General features: G+C 32.0%; 4 protein-coding genes across 4 annotated transcripts; all 4 read left to right on the top strand.

Moving 5' to 3' along the window:
• Positions 1-587: 587 nt before the first annotated feature.
• Positions 588-1144, top strand: LOC128197832 (benzyl alcohol O-benzoyltransferase-like). Its single transcript, XM_052880655.1, has one exon. It carries the CDS (start codon positions 716-718, stop codon positions 1142-1144), a length of 429 nt encoding a protein of 142 aa, XP_052736615.1. The 5' UTR covers positions 588-715.
• A 154-nt stretch (positions 1145-1298) lies between these two features.
• LOC108337881 (alcohol acyltransferase 9) lies at positions 1299-2199 on the top strand. Its single transcript, XM_017574477.2, has one exon. The coding sequence runs from the start codon at positions 1299-1301 to the stop codon at positions 2187-2189; it is 891 nt and encodes a 296-aa protein (XP_017429966.2). The 3' UTR covers positions 2190-2199.
• A 4937-nt stretch (positions 2200-7136) lies between these two features.
• LOC108336184 (bifunctional nuclease 1) lies at positions 7137-12363 on the top strand. The gene is made up of 11 exons (XM_017572524.2): positions 7137-7423; positions 7639-7944; positions 8550-8720; positions 8844-8893; positions 9052-9108; positions 9264-9329; positions 9423-9497; positions 10870-10988; positions 11170-11261; positions 11856-11910; positions 12018-12363. The coding sequence occupies exons 2-11, from the start codon at positions 7662-7664 to the stop codon at positions 12022-12024; spliced, it is 975 nt and encodes a 324-aa protein (XP_017428013.1). The 5' UTR covers positions 7137-7423; positions 7639-7661; the 3' UTR covers positions 12025-12363.
• Positions 12364-14094: 1731 nt separating this feature from the next.
• On the top strand, positions 14095-18754 carry LOC108338376 (phosphatidylinositol/phosphatidylcholine transfer protein SFH8). The gene is made up of 14 exons (XM_052880433.1): positions 14095-14392; positions 14717-15020; positions 15232-15331; positions 15476-15742; positions 15844-15921; positions 16033-16134; positions 16270-16319; positions 16417-16516; positions 16609-16704; positions 16857-16973; positions 17076-17211; positions 17613-18010; positions 18391-18465; positions 18554-18754. Exons 1-14 carry the CDS (start codon positions 14359-14361, stop codon positions 18572-18574), a joined length of 1878 nt encoding a protein of 625 aa, XP_052736393.1. The 5' UTR covers positions 14095-14358; the 3' UTR covers positions 18575-18754.
• Positions 18755-19316: the final 562 nt, after the last annotated feature.

Here is a 19316-nt window from a genome sequence, read left to right as displayed (position 1 = left end):
TTTATTCTCTTTTTGAAGAATAAAGTTAGCCTTTTACGTTTTTTTTTACCAAATTTATCCAATTAGAATATATTCTTGTTTAGTCAAAAGTTTGGAAGGCTACCCTAGGCTAGAAGAGAATTCTTCTTTTATTCCTAATAATAGGAGCATAACAACTTAAAAAATGAGATTAAGATAATTTAAATATATATTTTTTAAATAATTTGAAAAAGTGTTCTTTTTTAAAATAAAACTATAATGAAACTCCCAACTTTAAAACCATCAACACTTTTAATTTCAATAATTAACCCTAACAATAATCACGTATCTATTAGGAATAGGAATCGGATTAAAAGTGTTTTTTAAAAAAAAAACACATAAATTTATGTTGAACTTGTCCTCACATTAACCTCTCGTTGCTATAAAAGGAATGGTTAACTTCAGAATGACCCATCTCTTCTCTTGTTCTTCTTTACAAGTAAAAGTTCGCTTTTTTCTGTGTTCTTCTAACCTTCATGAATCTTGATTTCTCTCTTTTATTTGCCATTCATTTTCTGAGAAAATCAGGGTATGTCCTGATCTTAGCAGAAGGTGAAATCTCTGAAGTTACTAATATCAGGTTTGACATCTTCATGCAGATGGAGTTTCATCTTCTTTTACCTTCAAACTATACTTGCATGTGAAGAACTGAAACCCCAGAAAATTATTTGCATGAAAAAAAACATTTTCAAAATCTATGGAACTTCCAGATTGTGTATATCCTAGGCCACCAGTTACCATATTCCCATGTGCTCCAACACCAAAGCATTCTCTCCATCTATCCAATCTCGACAGCCAAAAGTTCTTCAAATTCTCCGTTAAGTATGTGCACCTCTTCGAGAAATGTGTGAGCGTGGATGTGTTGAAGTCTTCTCTGGCAAGAGTTTTGGTGGATTACTACCCCTTAGCTGGGAGATTGAGGAGGAGCAGCATTTGTGAGGATGATCACAAGCTTGAGGTGGATTGCAATGGAGAAGGTGTTGTGTTTGCTCAGGCTTTCATGGATGCCACTGCTCAACAATTACTTCAACCTTGCAACCTGCCAAACACTTCATGGAAGAAGCTCCTTTGCAAAGTCAAAGCTCAAAGTTTCTTAGATCTTCCTCCTCTTATAATCCAGGTTTGAATATATTGATTTTTACGTCACATAAGAGATATTCCATCACAACCTATTATTAAACTTATTTCTAATAATAATTTTTATGATTTTATATTTTAACATATTTTTAATTAATTGATACCTATTAAACTTTAAGGTGACAAGTCTTCGATGCGGAGGGATGATACTGTGCACGGCGATCAACCACTGTCTTTGCGACGGCACCGGCGCATCCCAATTCCTACACGATTGGGCCTGTCTCACTAGAGATCCCAACACTGAATTACCAGTCACACCCTTCCACGGGCGACACGTGTTGAATCCTCGAGACCCTCCCCAGGTGCACTTCACCCACGCGGGATACACCAGAACAAACCCTGCGTCTCATCAAGTGGACCTGCACGATTGGATGGTGCACTCGCAGCCGCTGGTCGTCACGTCATTCACATTCGGAACCTCCGAGGTGCTTCTGTTGAAGAAACAGTGTTTGTCGTGGCCGAAGCCCATCACCACCTTCGAAAGCGTGGCGGCACACACGTGGCGTGCGTGGGTTAAATCAATGAATCTCTCCCCCACGATAACAGTTAAACTCATTTTCACCGTTAACGTTAGGAAAAAGGTTAACCTCCCAGAAGGGTATTATGGGAACGGGTTTGTTCTGGCATGCGCAGAGAGCACAGTGAGAGATTTAACAACAGTTGAAAATGATGATGGCGATGATATCAGTCACGGTTTGAAAGCGTTGCAACAAGCTAAGGCTATTTTGGAGGAGAAAGGGTATATAAGGTCGATGGTTGATTTGTTGGAGGACAAAACGGTGCGTGTTGATCTTTCGACGAGTTTGGTTATATCGCAATGGTCAAGACTAGGGTTGGAGGACGTGGATTTCGGATTAGGAAAACCCTTGTTTATGGGTCCTTTATCAAGCTATGTTCATTGTTTGTTTTTACCGGTGGTTGGAGATTCTAATGCAGTCAGAGTGCTCGTGTCTGTTCCTGAAAGTGTTGTGGGAAGTTTTCGTTACCACATGCTCGTGAAAGACGGTTGGAAAAAACAAGAGAATGATGGTTAGAGGCCAAAATCAAAAGATTCGAAACTAGAGTGCATCAAATAATTCCAATCATGTATTGCATGCTACATTTTATATATAGAAAATTGTGCACTATGATAGTTTGAAAATTCAACAAACATTTTTTCTTTCATGCATTCTGATAAAATACACTTGCCAATTTTGTGCTTCAATGAGTTGATGCTATGTATATTTATTAGTAGGAAACGATCCATATAGACTAGAGCATTGAAAGCAAGATCATGTTCTTAAATATAAAGAACTATACCTCGTACCAGACAATGTGAGATTTTGGGTAGGATCATGTGGTGTGAAGGTGATTTTGAGTGATATGGTTGTCGTGCAAAAAGATGTTTCAATAAACAAAGAATAAAGATAGGTGGTGTTGTGATGAATTGATCACGTTGAATGGTGGTGGAGTGAAAAACATATGCACAATATAACGTTGAAATGTTGTTAATTGTAAGGCATATTAAGAATGAAGAAATATGCATACATATGAAGGCGACACCAAACAAACACAAGGCATCCGAATCATTCACTCAAATTTCTTTGATTTGATTTCACCATATATTTCTATAACAAATCTTTATTCAATACTATAACTTCAATCTATATATTCTTCCCCTTAAAAAAAAGTTAAATAATATTTTTTAAGTTTCTAATTTTATCATAAATTAAAATTCATCTTTATTTCAAACTTTAATATATAATTTTATTTTTAAAACTTTAAAATTTATACCTTTGCTATACGGTAGAGTGATTCAAAGACATGTTTGAATTAATATAACCTGTAAAGAACATGCTATAAAGCAATAACATATTGTGGGATTATGATGGAAAAGAGATGTTTTGTACAATAGATTTGGAATAAAAAAAATACATGTTTGTCATATTATACACTAATAGTTTGAATATTTACATAAATTTAACCGTTATGAAATATTATGGTGCAATTTGAAAAATATTAATCAAGAAAATGAAATAGAAAATCTCTTCCAAAAATTTCATAATATTATTCAAGGTCTAGATAATTGTTATTAATAAATATGATATAAAAAAATTATATATATAACACGTAAATGGAAGAAAAAATAAGTTTGAACAACCTAACTTTGTTAGTTATTAATTTATAAAAAATATAAGAGAGTAACTTTAATATAATATTTCTTCTTAATCATATAATTTCTATTCATAAAACTAAAACACTGACACTTTGCTTAAATAAATTTAAGTTTCACTCATCAGTTAATAATATTTTTGGAATAATTAAAAACATAGGATCCATTAAAAGAAAAAAAAAATCAAATACAAATTGCATTAGAAACACACAAAAATCTATTAATTATATAAAGTGATTTAGAAACTAGTTTAAAAATTGAAAAATTGTTTATTATTATGTTAATATCATTATTGAATATGTTTCCAAATAGTCGATGGACTCAAATCCCAAACTAATATAGCTAAAGTTTTAGCTATTTTTATTTTAAATTTTAATGCAGTCTTTAATTATTTAAATTTGGGGATATTAATTCTGTATTTATAAAAAATCAGAAAGTATTAAATACAAAATATATAATCATTTTATTTATTATTAAGTTGTTATGATTTATAAAAGGTTATATAAAGAGTTAACTATTATTTGGGTAAAACTAGAGGTGTTTCAATCCAATCAAAGAAATTGAAATTGGTAAAAGTTTAAAAAAAGTGAAATTTTATCAAATGGTTGATATATATATATATATATATATATATATATGAGTGCCGTTACTAATAAAGGGGTGCTGAAAGAAAAATCTTCATTGGACTTTATTATTTTATTTGTTTAACTAAATATGTTTTTATAAAATAATAATCATAATCAAACCATGTTTATATTTCAAGGTAAATAATGTGTTTTATTTGTAAAAATATGAAAAATGACATTTTAAGAATAACATGCATTTAAAAACAGCGAGACTCAATTTTTTAATATTAAAATAATTTAATATAAATAGTTTTGTTATGAATGAGTTTCAATATTTTAAAATAATTATTTCTCTATAAATCACTGTTTTAGAGTTATTTAAATTTTCTTTAGGGGTTTCTTTCTCTGCTTGTTTGAAGATCAGAGACCACAAGGGTGATCGTTGAGTCAAGCTTGTAACTTCTGTTCGATCAATTTCTCAAATAGAGTAAGTTGATTTTCTACTTTTTTTTTGTCTGATTTGTTTTCCTTTGCATGTGAACTATATAGGATTGCATGTGACGTTTGAGTCATATTTAAGAGTCTCTGTTGATTAGTGATCCTGATGGTATATCTTGATGGTGTTTTTGTTGTTCGTATAAGGATATTGAGTTTCTTGTGCTTTTGGAGCTATTGTAGGATTCCTAAAGCTATTTGGTCATCCTCAAAGTAAGGGAAGCTAATTGCAATATTTCGAAGGTATTGATAATTTAAGATGTGTAATATGCTTGTTGAATGGTATGATATATCTTGAATTGTTGAGTTTGTTATGCTGATTGTTGTAGGTTGAATTTCTTGTTTGAGTTGAATTGAATTGGGAATATAAGAATTTGATCAATTGAGTGAATTAGTATGTGGCTTGACATTAAAAAATGTTTTTGAACCAAGTACTAAGAAATGAATGCCACATTGATCATTTGAATAGGTTTCATTTTCCCAAATCATTGATTTTTTGCACATGCTGATATTTGATATATCATTGAGCGGTGACAAGATAACGTTGAGCGCCAATTCGTTGTGTAGGCCTGAGAGCATTTTAGCTCTAGGCCACTGAGCATTAGTCTTGTAATGCTGAGCGTATGTAAGTGTGAATGCTTCTGCGTTGAGTGGTGTAAGACACCGTTGAGTGCCATGTTTCACTGTAAGTTTGGAGCATTTGGTTCCAAGACGTTGAGCAACACGAGTGTGTCATTGAGCGCGACTTTTGAGAGAAGAATGACATTGAGTGCTAGGACTATCGTTACCTTTTACGAAAGGTTTGGCACGTTGAACGTCACCTACGAAAAGCCTAATGTTGGGTGTCATTTCTAAGCACCAATGTACATGTTTGGGTGTTATTATTCCTTGGTTGCTTGATATATAATTTACAATGCACTTTATGTATGTTTATGAATACTATGGTGTTTTAATGAATTGCGATATTGTTGTGAATATGAGTTTGTTAAATCGTAGTATGAAAGAGATGATGAAGCAATGATTTTTAGGGAGGAATCATGTGGAATGTGTTTCACTAGGATGTGTCTTGAGGTAAGGATAATTTCATTATGTGTAACCATCCTGAACTCTACTAATTATTCATACTCATGTAAAAGAGAACAATTAGGTGATGAGAGTGGTAGGAAGTATAAGGTTCTTATGATTGTGATAAAGACTAATCTTGTGTGTGTCAACTTGGTAGAATAACTTAGTAGAGTATATCACCGCAAGTGCATGGCTCCACTAGTTTGACTTAATAGCATGTATCCAAATATTGAGTATAGTGTGAGTATTCAAATGTGGTATGATTATTTTGATGAATGATAATATATTTATATTTGTTCTATGAAAACTTTTTTATACATTAATTTATCTGGTTGCTTCTTTTAGGTTTTTTTATCCACATATTTTTTGTTATGGTAATCACTTCATTAACATGAATAAAAGAATAATGATGGATATTAATAATGAAAAACAACGATTTAACAAAATCTTTTCTTTAATTGTCTGATAATTTATAACGTACTTATTTTTTTAATTTTACTTTATTAATCGTTTGAAATTTATATAACTTTACTTTTATGTTTTCAAACTTCATAAAATTTAAAATCAATTTAGATGAACTATATAATATCTTTCTTTCATGGTATATGCAGATAAAGTTGATATTAATATATGGACCACCATGAAACAAAATTATAAGAGATTTGTTTTGAAATAAAAAGAAAATAAATTTTTGATAATAAAAAAAAATATAAGATATTTTCACAGGCATGATAAGGATGTTGATCATAACACCTTATCCACATCATGCGACAAATGTTTGCACACGTGGCATCTCCAAACTCAAACTTTCCGTCTACTACAGAAAAACCCGTAATTGCCCTTTCTGCTTGAAGCAGTAACTTTTTCATTTATTTCATAATAATGAATATTTATAATTATGTAAACTGAGAGCAAAAAGTCACTTTAAACTTAATTTATCATTATACCATATTTGTAAGGTGAGAATTATCATAAAAACCAACAAGTAATAAATATATAGGAATTAAACCTTAAATGTAAATGTAAGTCAATAAATTTATGACAACTATTAAGAAGAAAGTGAATTTAAACCTAATTCTTTCTCATAATTAATTGAAAATTATATATATATATATATATATATATATATATATATATATATATATATTAGTCTAATCTTTAATTAATAAAACCATCTTAACATCAATAATCCTTTTTTATATATAGATATAAAAGTTTATAACCAACATTTTACTTTAAATAAAAGATTTACAAAAAAAAAACTCGATTAAAATATCTAAATTACATATCACATGATTATATATCCCACATCCTGTTGCTAAAAAAATGCTAATCTATAACAAATCCTTGAGTGCGATCGATTGTTTTTTCAAATAAATTTGAGTTGAAATATTAAATAAATTATATGATTTTTTTTTCTAAAAAAATATTCATTCAAATTATCGCACAGAAATTAATATTCTAGAATGAGAATAAATATTTAATAAAACCTTACAATTATATTTACTGAGATGGACAATTTAATGAATAGAACGTTCTAATCCACTGAGGTTAGTGTTTTCTACATATTGTAAAATTCCACTTTAGAGAGTATTTTACGGCAGAAAAATAGAAAGTGAATAACCGAATAGAGGGTACAAGAGTAATTTGGACCTTCACTCTCTCAATATATATACTTTCAGTTCTTTGCTTTCACATTTTTCTAAAAAGAATCTCTTATCTTCTTCGTTCCCTTCTTCCATTCCTCTTTATCTATCTAAACCTCGATTTCCTATTTCAATTCCGTTTTTTCCTTTTTTTCGTAAACTCCTCACTACGATATTATCCACTATGATCCATGATTAATTTAATTTAATTATACTTATTTCAATTGTTTCTGTTTCTGTCGAATTGAAGAAAATCGCCGGCGCCAACAACACTTGTTGCGGTGATCGATCGCGATTGTGTTGTGTAGTATTGACCTAAGAGACCTGCATATCTTCTATTCCAGGTCTGAACTAACTTTTTTTTCTTCGTAATTAACTGCTAATTGTAATAATCGCGTGATAAGTTTCGAACAAAATATCGTGGAAGAATTATCTGGTTAAGGTCTTGTAATTGCAATTAATTTCCCTAATTTAGAATCGTATTAACATTAATATAATTCGGTTATAACCTTGTTGTAATATAATTAACGCATGTAGTTTTATTCGTTGGTGTGTGTAGGACCAGTTCAATAGGTTTGGAGAATGAATTCTGTGCAAGGACCAGTTGTGTGCCCTTCTGTCCGTGCCAAACAGGTAGCGCCGATGATCGGAGCGGTGAAAATGAACGTTAGACGCATTAGAAGTGAACTTTGGGGTCTCAGTGGCGTTAAGGCTAAACCTGGTTTTCTTTCTTGCCGTATAAACACGGCAAAATGCAAGACTGTGCATTGTAGTTTTAACTCACCCTCGAATGACAGCGGAAGTGCTGCCGGTAATTTCAATGAAAATGATGAAGACTATGTCACCTCCAGTGTGATTGAAGCTGGTATGTTTGACTAGGATATTTTCTATCTATATCAATACATTGCAATAAATAACTTTTTTTTATTCATAATGATACATCGTTTTTTGTGTTTGATCTTATGTTTTGATCTTGTAAACCATTTTTTTTTCTTTCAATCTTTATATTACAGGATTTTCATTTTAGTTCGTGTTAAAGTTTTGGCCGATTGTCTAATTTGTGTTGATCACATTATTACTTAACAACATAGGTATGAACTAAAATGAAATAAAAAAAAATTGCGAGACTTAAACCAAGAACTTTTATAAGAGGACTAAAATGAAAAAAATTCATATTATAAGGACTAAAATGTTATTCAGGCCAAAAAAAAATTACATTAATTAGTCTGTTCACTTGTTTCAAATTGGCAATATCAATATTGCCATAAGCTGATATTATCAATGTAGTGCATTGTTTCTAAATAGCATGGTTAGATGGATAATACTAGTATTGAAGTATAATACCTTAACTGAAAGGTGAGTTTGGCCGACTGAATGTCTATAATGCTAGTGCAAGAAACTCTGGCAAACAGTGTCTCCTCCCCATTTGGCTCTTATGAAATACACTTGTTCTGTGATTTTGTTGACTAGTTGAGGTGAAGAGTGGATCGGATGGTTTCATAATCAAAATGAGGGACGGTAGACACTTAAGATGCGTCCATAACAATCCTCAGGGAGGGCATCTTCCAGATTATGCACCACATCCTGCTATTGTTCTGAAGATGGAAGATGGGACAGGCCTACTTCTCCCCATAATTGTTTGTATGTCTTTCATATTCTCTATAAGTTTTTCTTATTGTTATTGTGGAAATTAGTTCTTGGATTTCATTTTTATAATTACATGTATCATACTGTCGTAAGTTTCTGAAATTTCTTTATTTGCAGTGGAGATGCCCAGCGTCTTGCTAATGGCAGCAATACGCAATGTTCCCATAGTATGTTATCACAGTCAGTTGACTGACCCTCACACATCTGAATACTTCTTCTTTTCTTTGTTCTTCCAAAGATGTGCAATTAATCAAATAATTTACCCAAGAGATTTTGTATTATCTAATATGGTCCATGGGTACTAACTATCTAGCTGCTATATCAGGCTAGGCCTACTTTATATCAAGTAGTAAAGGAGATGATTGACAAGATGGGTTATGAGGTATGATTCTGTTTATCATTATGCTTACTCATGAACCTGATTGTATTGTGTTCTTTATCATTATGCTTACTCATGAACCTGATTGTATTGTGTTCTTTCCATTAGATTCCACAATGAAATTAAGAATCAATTTGTGTCATTTCCTTCTTCTACAGGTTAAACTTGTCAGAGTTACCAGGAGAGTTCATGAGGCATACTTTGCCCAGTTATATCTTACAAAGGCATTTACTTTTTACTCTTTCCTCTTCCCCCCAACTCAAAAAATGAACAAAAGCTCCAAATGTTATATGATAGTTATATTTTATTTCGTTTAGGTTGGAAATGCTGCAGAATGTGTAAGCTTTGATCTAAGGCCTTCAGACGCTATCAATATTGCAGTAAGATGCAAGGTAATAGTCGTAAACTCAGTGTCTGAATAATCACCCTGCATTACATTGCATTTTATTGGTTTGGTTAGTAGTTGTTCACCCCTCTTGGCCCCTGCTGATATTTTGGAAAAAATGAGTGGTTGCAGGATTTTTTTTTCTGACATTTTTATTATAACAAAGGTTAGTACTGGAGACAGTTTTTTACCCTTGGATTCACTGTTGTATTGTTTTCACTGAGTTCCTAAAGTAATGTTAAATCAAAGAATACATTAAATACAGCCGAACTTGTTACTCCAGAGTCATAGACTCCTACAGTTCTCTGTCCAATCTACTAGGATGCAAATATGCATGTGTTCTATTATGTAACTGCTCTTAACTTATGTCTTAAACTGCTAACATGATAACTAGCAGAAACACTGGTCTGCCTGTTTGTCTGCATTTCTATTGCCTTAAGTTTGCTATATATTATAGCAATTCAATGTTATTTGTCTCTTTAACCTAGACGTGGTGGAAAAATTATGAATCTACATTAAAATTTTGCATCACATACAGAAAAAAAACCTCTCCAATGAATAAGTAAAATAATTTGAAAACAATATTTACAGTAACAAAATCAAATAGTAAAAAGTAGAGCAAATAACATGGACAATTACTAATATTGTAGGTTAGTCTATTACTTTTGTGGAGAATCTTTGTTCTAACTTCTACAATTTATCCTCTGCCATTTACTAATAAATATAATTCATAAAAACTGGTGTCGGAAGAAAAACATAAGTCTTTTGGATATACCTTCAAATAAAAAATGTTTAGAGCAATTTTAAATTTTGTTGAACCAAGAAAATTTATTAGAGAAACAAATGAAAATAAGAGAAAGGCACTAATGAGAAGAGAAAGATCTTTGAGCGAAAAGAGAGAGATGACAGATATAAAATAAAGAAAGATGACTGAGCTTACAAGATATGTGAGATATTAAAGACATCTAATTATTACGTTAATAAGCCGCTCAGCAGTTTCATCTAATTATTATTATTTTTGTTAAATTTTAAAATTAAAGTGTATTAAAATTATTTATTTTTAATCGTGAGCTTCTACATTTAGAAATAAATAAAGGTAAAAAGGTTCTACAGAGTGTACACCAAAGACTGGGTATTTATATATATTGTTAGAGTTATAAGTTATACACAAATAATTGCTTCTGGCAATTATTATACCTGTTTAATATGTAATTACTTTTACTCTTAACAACTGCCCCTAAATCTCAGTTCCTGTTATAGACTATTTTATCAAATCCCAAAGTTCTAGTTTCATATCCTTGGAACCATTGTTAGATTGTTTTGATTGAAGGCCAAATCCAAGGGATTATCTAGATCTCACTAGTTTACATCTGTTGTAGGTTCCAATACAAGTCAACAAGTACCTGGCATACAGTGATGGTATGAGAGTAATTGAATCGGGCAAATTGTCAACACAGCTTCCTGGTATGGATGGCCGATTATTCACTGAAATGGACAGGTAAGTTTTGTGGAAAATATACAATACTGTTATAAGGCTATATAACTTGTCTGCTGTTGTATAGTTTCTGTTCTTTGTAATTTTTATTCCTAAAACATATATATCTTGGAATAAGTATCTTCATTAGTTCTTCTTCCATTGTGATAAAACATCTTCTCACTAAAAGGGGATATAATTGCAGGCCAAGTGGTCAACCTTGTGTTGAGACAACCGAGTTCAATCTCTTGCACAACATGTTGAAAGCTGTTGTTGAAGAGCGCTATAAAGATGCTGGTAATAATTATTATTATTGTTTCTTTAATCTATTTATTTTGTTTTAATGATTTTGAGGTACATCTTTTTAATGTATGACGCTTGACAAAAGTTCTTTGGACGGTGTATGTGATTGATGATAGTGGTAGCCAACATGTAGTCAATGGTATTGGTTTGATATTTTTTGCCCTTAGTTGCTGGAGTGGCATAAGCTTGTTAATTATTCTCTTGATTGAGGATCCTCTCATGTTAGTGTTCTTAAAATCAAGATTTTTTTCTAATTAGTTGCACGAGTGGTTCCTAGTTCTTTATTCTCATCACCAATATGTAGTCTGTAAGCATTTGGTATCATCCATCAGTTTTAGTCAAAATAAATTTGTATGCCATACGCCCTTGGTATTAAAAGTAGGATAACTGGCATAGTTGAGACCGCTTAAATTATCACCAGAGCATGCTTTTGCTGAGCATTTATAAGTTTCATTTTTATCTGTATCTTTATATACTTTTGAAGCTTAATATGTTTTCGGAATCATTATTACATTTGTTATTGACTGTAGTATTAATTGTACGCCTCTGATGTTACTTACACATCTCATGTTTTTTATGCAACCCCAGCTGTGTTCAGGGACAAACTTAATCAACTTAGGGCGGGAAAAAACACGAATAACAGGTTTGAAGCTCTTATATGACATGACAAGTTAATGTTCAGTGAAAGAATTCTATGCCCAAGTCGTTTAAACCCATTCCAGAACGTTGACAACTTTTATTTTGTTGCAGGTTCTGAATGCTTTAATTGTAAATACAATCTTATATTAGAATGGCGATGGGGTTCTCGTACAGCTGAGCTGATTGCGGTCATGTCTCTCCCTTCTTCAGTCTATAAATGCTTACATTGTCTGTGAATAATTGTAAATATTCCTAAACATTAATGTTAAAGCAATCACGTGCAACTTTTCACTGCTTTTCGCAGACTTGTTTCAATCCTCAAAAGATTTTAATATGTAATTTGGTTTTTTATCCATGGGATGCAGTATGCGATTGATTGATGTGTTTCCCTGTATTATTAAAACATTTGGGATGGTTAGATAAATTAGTGTAAATATATTACTCAGTTACCAGTTAATTGTGCATTTAGTTTACTTATAAGTAAACTAGCTACTAGAGAATTTTAGATGCATTTGTACTCTAGACCATCCTGTGCTTATTCAATTGGATTCGTTAACTGAATTACGCACAACAATCACTATGGACAAACACTTTTGGTATATTTACCGCAGCTAATTGTTCCAAAGAAGGAAATCGTCTCATTACAAAATTTTATAGTAATATATGGACGATTTCTCGACAACTTTACAATATATTACAAACAGAGTATTATATATTGTTCTTTTCTTTCTAGAAAGAGCAAGCCAAGTGCCTTACGGTTGAAGGAAAGTCCATGGTCACAACTTGCACGACGATTAGTAAAACGAAAATGTTTATTAATTATATTAATTCTATCTTTACTTGGACTTGAAAAAACCGAAAAAGGAATCATTGCGTGAATACGTAAGGTTATGATTACAATTTCTTATAATACAATAATTGGACTGGACTTTCCATTCGATTGAAAAATCATATTACACGGATTATATAAAAATGATTAGAAACACTTAATGGTAGTCAATCTCAATCATACAATCATAGGTGATGAAATAAAAATAATTAGTGAACCATAAAAAGGGAAAAAATAAAGTTGACGAGGAAGGCGTAGATAGATAGCATAGCACCAGGCAACCAACCACCACCGCACCGACGGCCAATTCCCGCCAAGTTAGAGATAACAATAATGGTGGACTGACCTCAAAACAAGGCAAGGTGGCTAATAATGCAACAATGGTGGGACCCCAAAATGAAAAGCCATATCATGTGAGATTCCTTTCTGTCTTCATAATTTCAAATAATATTACACGTTTATTTTATAAAAAAAGTTAAGTAGTAATTTAACTTGTATATTTACATTTTTTATTCATTTTAGTTTTTATATTTGCCTTTTACTTTAATTTTTATTTTTTCTATAAAAAAACTCTTATGTTAAAATTTAAGTTATTACGAATTATAATTTGAGTTTTTTTTTAAGAATTCTTTGATTTTGATAAATGAAACTTTTTAAGTAAAAAATATTAATTTTGACACACGTAAAATCTAAATATTAACACGTGATATTTCAAAACAACGTTAACACGTCAATTTACATTAAGCCTTTCTGATAAATAAGAATACAATCGAATAAAAGTAAAATATAAGACAAAAATTGTTTATTTTGTTATACACACCATTGTATATAAATATAACATTTTTTTCTAAATTAAAATAGAAAATTATATTTATTAATGCAAAATTAAAAAAACGAGTTGTATGATGAAAAATGTTGGCCTCAGTATATTATTATTGGAATCACGAGATATCCGAATCCTAAAAGAATTGACCATGTAAAACAAGAAAAAGATTATGTCAATAACTTGTAGATTTAAACTCTCTCATTACTTTGAAGTGATCTAAAACTGAACACTTCTTACATTTAAACGTCACCTCCCATCTTAAATTTGCTACTTTGTATCATATGTAAAAATGTCACTGCCAAACAATATTTGTATCATCCAATATTAATGTAATTTATGTGATTTCTTTTACATTAATTACCTATCACTAAAATATCTTGATAAACCAAATTATATTTATCATGAAAGCCCTAAAGTATAATATAAGTATTTATTTAAGTGACGAGTCTCATGGAGAAATGATTGAGTGCAAAAACATTTAAATAATAAAATTGTATGAATTTGACTGTCTGGCTGGCTGAGAAGGTAGCAACCTTCTCTGACTTTAGATTTACAGTTTGTGAACCATTTTCATCTTCTCTTCAATTTCTCTCTTTTTCTCCTTTGCCGACAACTTCTATCTATCTTAAACGAACTTCTGTCCAATACAATAAACATCATAATTATCGTAATCTTTTCGGTTTTCGGTTCTGGCTTAGGTTTCTGTTCCACTGAATTGGTTTTATCTGTTGGGGCCTTCATTTTCATGTTTTCTTTCAACCACAGAACATCTTTCGTATTCATCTAACAGTCTTCACATGTCAGGGCCGCTTGATCGGTTCGCACGTCCCTGTGAGTACCAGTATCTTCGTTTTTTCTTTTCACAATTTTCTCAATTCTACGCAAAAATCACTTCTTTACGGATTCGATCATCTTGTTTCTTTCTTTTTTATCTGCCTCACTAAATCGACTTCAATTATGGCTTAATTAAGCTGAATTTAATTCAGTACTAATCCAATAGTGCATGCATAGATTTCACAATTGAGTAGTACGTAGTGGTTTGATAATCGATCTCTTCGGATTTGGCTTTGATGAAGAATTTAAAGGGAGTTTGGATCTAATTATGAGCTTTTGGAATATAATTGGAATTAATTGTGGTGAAACTTTGCTTGATAGGCTTTGAGGGGTTTTCTGGTCATGATGAAAGGAGGGAGAGAAGATCGGATTTAGAGAATTCAGAGGATGATCGGCGAACGAGGATTGGCAGTTTGAAAAAGAAAGCAATCAATGCTTCAAGCAAGTTCAGGCATTCTCTTAGGAAGAAGAGCAGCAGAAGGAAGAGCGCGAGCCGAAGCAATTCGGTCTCCATTGAGGATGTTCGAGATGTTAAGGAACTTCAGGCAGTGGATGCTTTTCGACAGGCACTTATGTCGGAAAGCTTGTTGCCGTCAAGACATGATGACTATCATATGTTACTAAGGTTACTGTCCCTTATCACATATATTGTTAATTTGTCATGTCTTCAGTAACTACAACTCATCTATAATATATTGCTTTTAATCATGGGCTTCATTATTTCAAACTACACAAAAAGGTCATAACATTTTGATTATGGCATATGTTGTTTACATAAAATGGTATCCTTGCACGTTCATAATGTCAGGCTTCTAACACAGATAACTTATTTGCAGATTCTTGAAAGCAAGGAAATTTGACATTGAGAAAGCAAAGCACATGTGGGCCAACATGATCCAATGGAGGAAAGAGTATGGTACTGATACGATTATGGAGGTGAGTCATTTGAATTGAAAAATATATTTATCTTATTTGGTTTTCATCTTGGTTGATCATGTTTGATTTGATCATCTTTACATTTTTGTTTTCTGAAGATTGTTAATGCTATAAATATTTTTGGTACCTTGTCTTTATCTTTAGGATTTTGAATTCAGTGAGTTGAATGAAGTCCTGCAGTACTATCCACATGGTTATCATGGGGTGGATAAGGATGGAAGACCTGTTTATATTGAAAGGTTAGGCAAAGTTGATCCCTGTAAGCTTATGCAAGTGACTACCATAGAAAGGTATTTGAGATACCATGTGCAGGGTTTTGAGCAAACGTTTGCTGTTAAGTTTCCTGCATGCTCTATTGCTGCAAAGAGACATATAGATTCAAGTACAACCATTTTGGACGTTCATGGTGTGGTAGGTTGCCTCTCTAAATGGTCTGCAAAGTTTCCTTCTACTATTTTAATTTATTGTAGTCGATAATTAATATGGGTTACTATGCTGCTTTATGCTTTCAGGGTTTTAAAAACCTAACCAAATCTGCTCGGGAACTCATCATGCGGCTGCAGAAAATTGATGGTGATTACTATCCCGAAGTATGCAACTTTAGTGATAAATATTTTTCTTGGTGGTTTTCAATTCTTGATGGTTTCTGAACTTATCGTGCTGCTATCTCTTCTGTTCTAACCATACAAGTTTCTGTGCAGACATTATGTCAAATGTATATAATCAATGCTGGTCCTGGTTTTAAGCTGCTTTGGAACACAGTGAAATCATTTCTTGATCCCAAAACTACTTCAAAGATAAATGTACGTGTTAATTATGTGGCCTGTTATTCTTTCTGTTTTAGATTTCAAAAGGATTTCAAAGACTAATCATCTTTTACAGTTACCAGAGGTAATCTTATTGGTACAGTTTTAACTGATACTTCAATGTTCCATTAGGTTCTTGGAAACAAGTTCCAGAACAAATTACTTGAAATTATTGACGCGAGGTAACTAATCAGTGGTTTTGGTAAATGATGTACTACTTATCAGTCAACTTGTATATAGTTATTTGGAAATTCTGACTATCTGTGTGTTTTTTTTCAGTGAGCTGCCAGAATTTCTAGGTGGTAGTTGTACTTGTATAGAACAAGGTGGTTGTATGAGGTCTGATAAGGGTCCATGGCAGGATCCAAATATTTTAAAGGTTTGCTGCCTATCATGTAATATTTAGACTCTGCTTTTCTCGAAATTTTATTATGCTTCTGTGACTCAGGTAGAACAGTTGTGTGCATGCAGATGGTTCTCAGTGGCGAAGTGCAATGTTCAAGGCAAATAGTAACGGTTTCTAACGATGAGGGCACCATTATCGAATGTGACAAGGCATTTCCAATGGTATAGCCGTTTTAGACACTTCATGAATGAAAACTTTCAGATTTTATAATTCTTATCAGCTCTTTCTTTGAATTTTTACTCAGCCATCCATTCTTCATGAATGGGAGAACGTTTTTTGATTCTTATCAACTCTTTGTTTTGGATCTTGTTAGCCAATTAGAAGTAGTGATACATCAACAGCAGAATCAGGATCTGAAGTTGAAGATATCACTTCTCCCAAAGCCAGTGGAAATTATACAAACCCCAGATTAACTCCTGTTCATGAAGAAGTAAGTCATCCTGAAATTGAAATTGAAATTGTTGCAAAAAGAAAGAAAAAAATGGAAAAATGTTGCAGTAATTGAAATACAACTGCATTGATGTTTGCCCAGGCAAGGCTGATTGGTAAGGCTAATCTCTCTGGCGGTTTCTCTGAGTATGATGAGTTTATTCCCATGGTTGACAAGGCCGTTGACCTCGGATGGAAGGAGAAACAAGTAACAACTCAAAACTCGAAAAGTTCAACAGGTTAGAGACTTGATGCATATTCCCTGAAGTTGTTGACTCTGATATGCTCTCATTTGAACTGGCTTTCTCACATTTTTTTGAAACAGGAACATATTCTTTGCAAATTCAAAATATTTATGTGCTTAACAATATAAAAGATATAAAAGAATTAAAATATTCCAAGATTGTGCTTTACACTTTTTTTCCCATATATTTGCACTCATTGATGGGTATATCCAGTGCATTAGAAAATTGATGCAAAATATTCAGCACTTGGCTAAGAAAGAAATTGTTTCTTTATAGTGAAAAAAGTGAGAAATTAGTACATTTTCGTTTACATAAGTTAAACAAATTTTGCTAGGTATCAGATTTTAAGGTTATCGGCATCCTAGAGAAGTGAAATTGTAATGTATTTGTTGCAGAAAATTTCCTGCTGAGGACTGGAAAATCTGGTGGAAAGTGTGCACATATCTGGATTGTTATTGTGGGCTTCTTTGTTGGCATCTTTGCTCTTGCTCGTTCACTAGCATTTCATGTGACTAAGAGAATAAAGGACACTAAATTTGATTCTACCAAAAATACACCTAACATGACCATTGACTCAATAGCCAAGGAAGAATCTCGGCCCCCATCACCTGTTCCTAGATTAACAAAGACAGAACTTGTCTCATCTGCTTTGAAACGCCTTGGTGAGCTCGAGGAGAAGGTTGACATGCTACAGTCAAAACCAAATGTGATGCCATATGAGAAAGAGGAGCTGCTGAATGCTGCTGTTTATCGTGTGGATGCATTGGAAGCAGAACTCATTGCTACAAAGAAGGTAAAACAATTACTGTTCTTTTTGCAAGTCTCAATTTTTAAGAAAAAGATTCGCATGCTTGGCTATCATTTGCCATTGAATTGGTCTGCCCACCAACTACCTTCTCATGTATAATTTTCTGATTGTGAATGTGAACTTGTGCATATCATTATTTTCTTTTGATGGTGCTAATATATTATCCCAAGACATGAAATTTTTGGTAGTGCACTTGACTTGCTACCATATTTTCAATTCAATACATGATTCTTAGCTTAGATTTTTCATTATCAGGATCTTTGTTAACAATCTTTAAACCTGCTTCTGTGCTGTTGATTAAATACTTACGGCATTGTTATTCATTTGTTTAATATAAAATCTGATGTATTATATTTCCTAAACAGGCTTTATACGAAGCTTTGATCAGACAAGAAGAACTTCTGGCCTATATAGATCGTCAGGAAAGAAGTAAATTCGCGGTATGTAAACAAATTTACATCTTTTATGGTAATTGTTACTATCTTGATTCGGAACTCTTAAAAATGTAGTCAAATCTTTTTGTTACAGAAAAAGAAGTTTTGCTGGTGAAGAGATAACTGTACAGAACGGAGCTGTTTGGCAGATTGACGGAGATATATATATATATATATATATATATATATATATAACTTTTTTCCTGTCTGTATATTTTACCTGTACTTTTGTCTTCGATATGGCTTGTTGTCTGTTTTCATCACAAAATTCTTATATGATGGAATTCTTCTTACACGTCTACTTTTCTCTCACCCAATTTTAAAATACATGAATTTGACTGCTGAATTATAGCTAAGTGTATGACAAATAAAGTTTGATTCACCTTTAAGTGTAGAACTCTTTTATAATATTATCTATGATTTAAATATCATGTGCAAATTGAAATAGCACCAAAGAAGTGAAGACAGTAAACTTAATTCCATAATTTTACAGCAATATTATCTCATTCATGTATTTTGATCTCAATTTTCTTGGGAAAAATGCTCCTTTCTTACTAAATTGAAAGAACAAGCAGTTTTTGTACTATCCACTTATATAATATAATTTAATTAAATCTTTAGTTGATATAAAAGCTCCAATACTAAAGTGGTTTGATAGTGGTATGATAATATCGTTTTGACATAAATTTAAATTATATAAGAAAATGAAGAATTATTTCATTGATAATAATTACACCAATTACATTCTCATTATTGTCTAGAAAACACTCAGACCAATATAGGAAATGACAAGTACGTATAGATATCCAAGCAACCTTGTCTTAACAGTTCTGCAAGAAATTTACAATCTGCCAATG

The sequence above is a fragment of the Vigna angularis genome, chromosome 7 (assembly GCF_016808095.1).
Source record: "Vigna angularis cultivar LongXiaoDou No.4 chromosome 7, ASM1680809v1, whole genome shotgun sequence".
Taxonomy (NCBI): Eukaryota; Viridiplantae; Streptophyta; class Magnoliopsida; order Fabales; family Fabaceae; genus Vigna; species Vigna angularis.
The sequence above is the reverse complement of the archived record's forward strand: the minus strand, read 5'-3'. Positions and strand labels throughout refer to the sequence as shown.

What these genes read in the sequence shown, in the direction of transcription:
- LOC128197832 (XM_052880655.1), top strand. Translation starts at nt 716, where the DNA reads ATGGAACTTCCAGATTGTGTATATCCTAGGCCACCAGTTACCATATTC.
- LOC108337881 (XM_017574477.2), top strand. Translation starts at nt 1,299, where the DNA reads ATGATACTGTGCACGGCGATCAACCACTGTCTTTGCGACGGCACCGGC.
- LOC108336184 (XM_017572524.2), top strand. Translation starts at nt 7,662, where the DNA reads ATGAATTCTGTGCAAGGACCAGTTGTGTGCCCTTCTGTCCGTGCCAAA. An exon ending in CAATACGCAATGTTCCCATA is followed by an intron (nt 8,894 to 9,051) that starts GTATGTTATCAC and finishes CTGCTATATCAG; the next exon opens with GCTAGGCCTACTTTATATCA. An exon ending in ATATTGCAGTAAGATGCAAG is followed by an intron (nt 9,498 to 10,869) that starts GTAATAGTCGTA and finishes CATCTGTTGTAG; the next exon opens with GTTCCAATACAAGTCAACAA.
- LOC108338376 (XM_052880433.1), top strand. Translation starts at nt 14,359, where the DNA reads ATGTCAGGGCCGCTTGATCGGTTCGCACGTCCCT. An exon ending in TGATCGGTTCGCACGTCCCT is followed by an intron (nt 14,393 to 14,716) that starts GTGAGTACCAGT and finishes TTTGCTTGATAG; the next exon opens with GCTTTGAGGGGTTTTCTGGT. An exon ending in AAACTCGAAAAGTTCAACAG is followed by an intron (nt 17,212 to 17,612) that starts GTTAGAGACTTG and finishes TATTTGTTGCAG; the next exon opens with AAAATTTCCTGCTGAGGACT.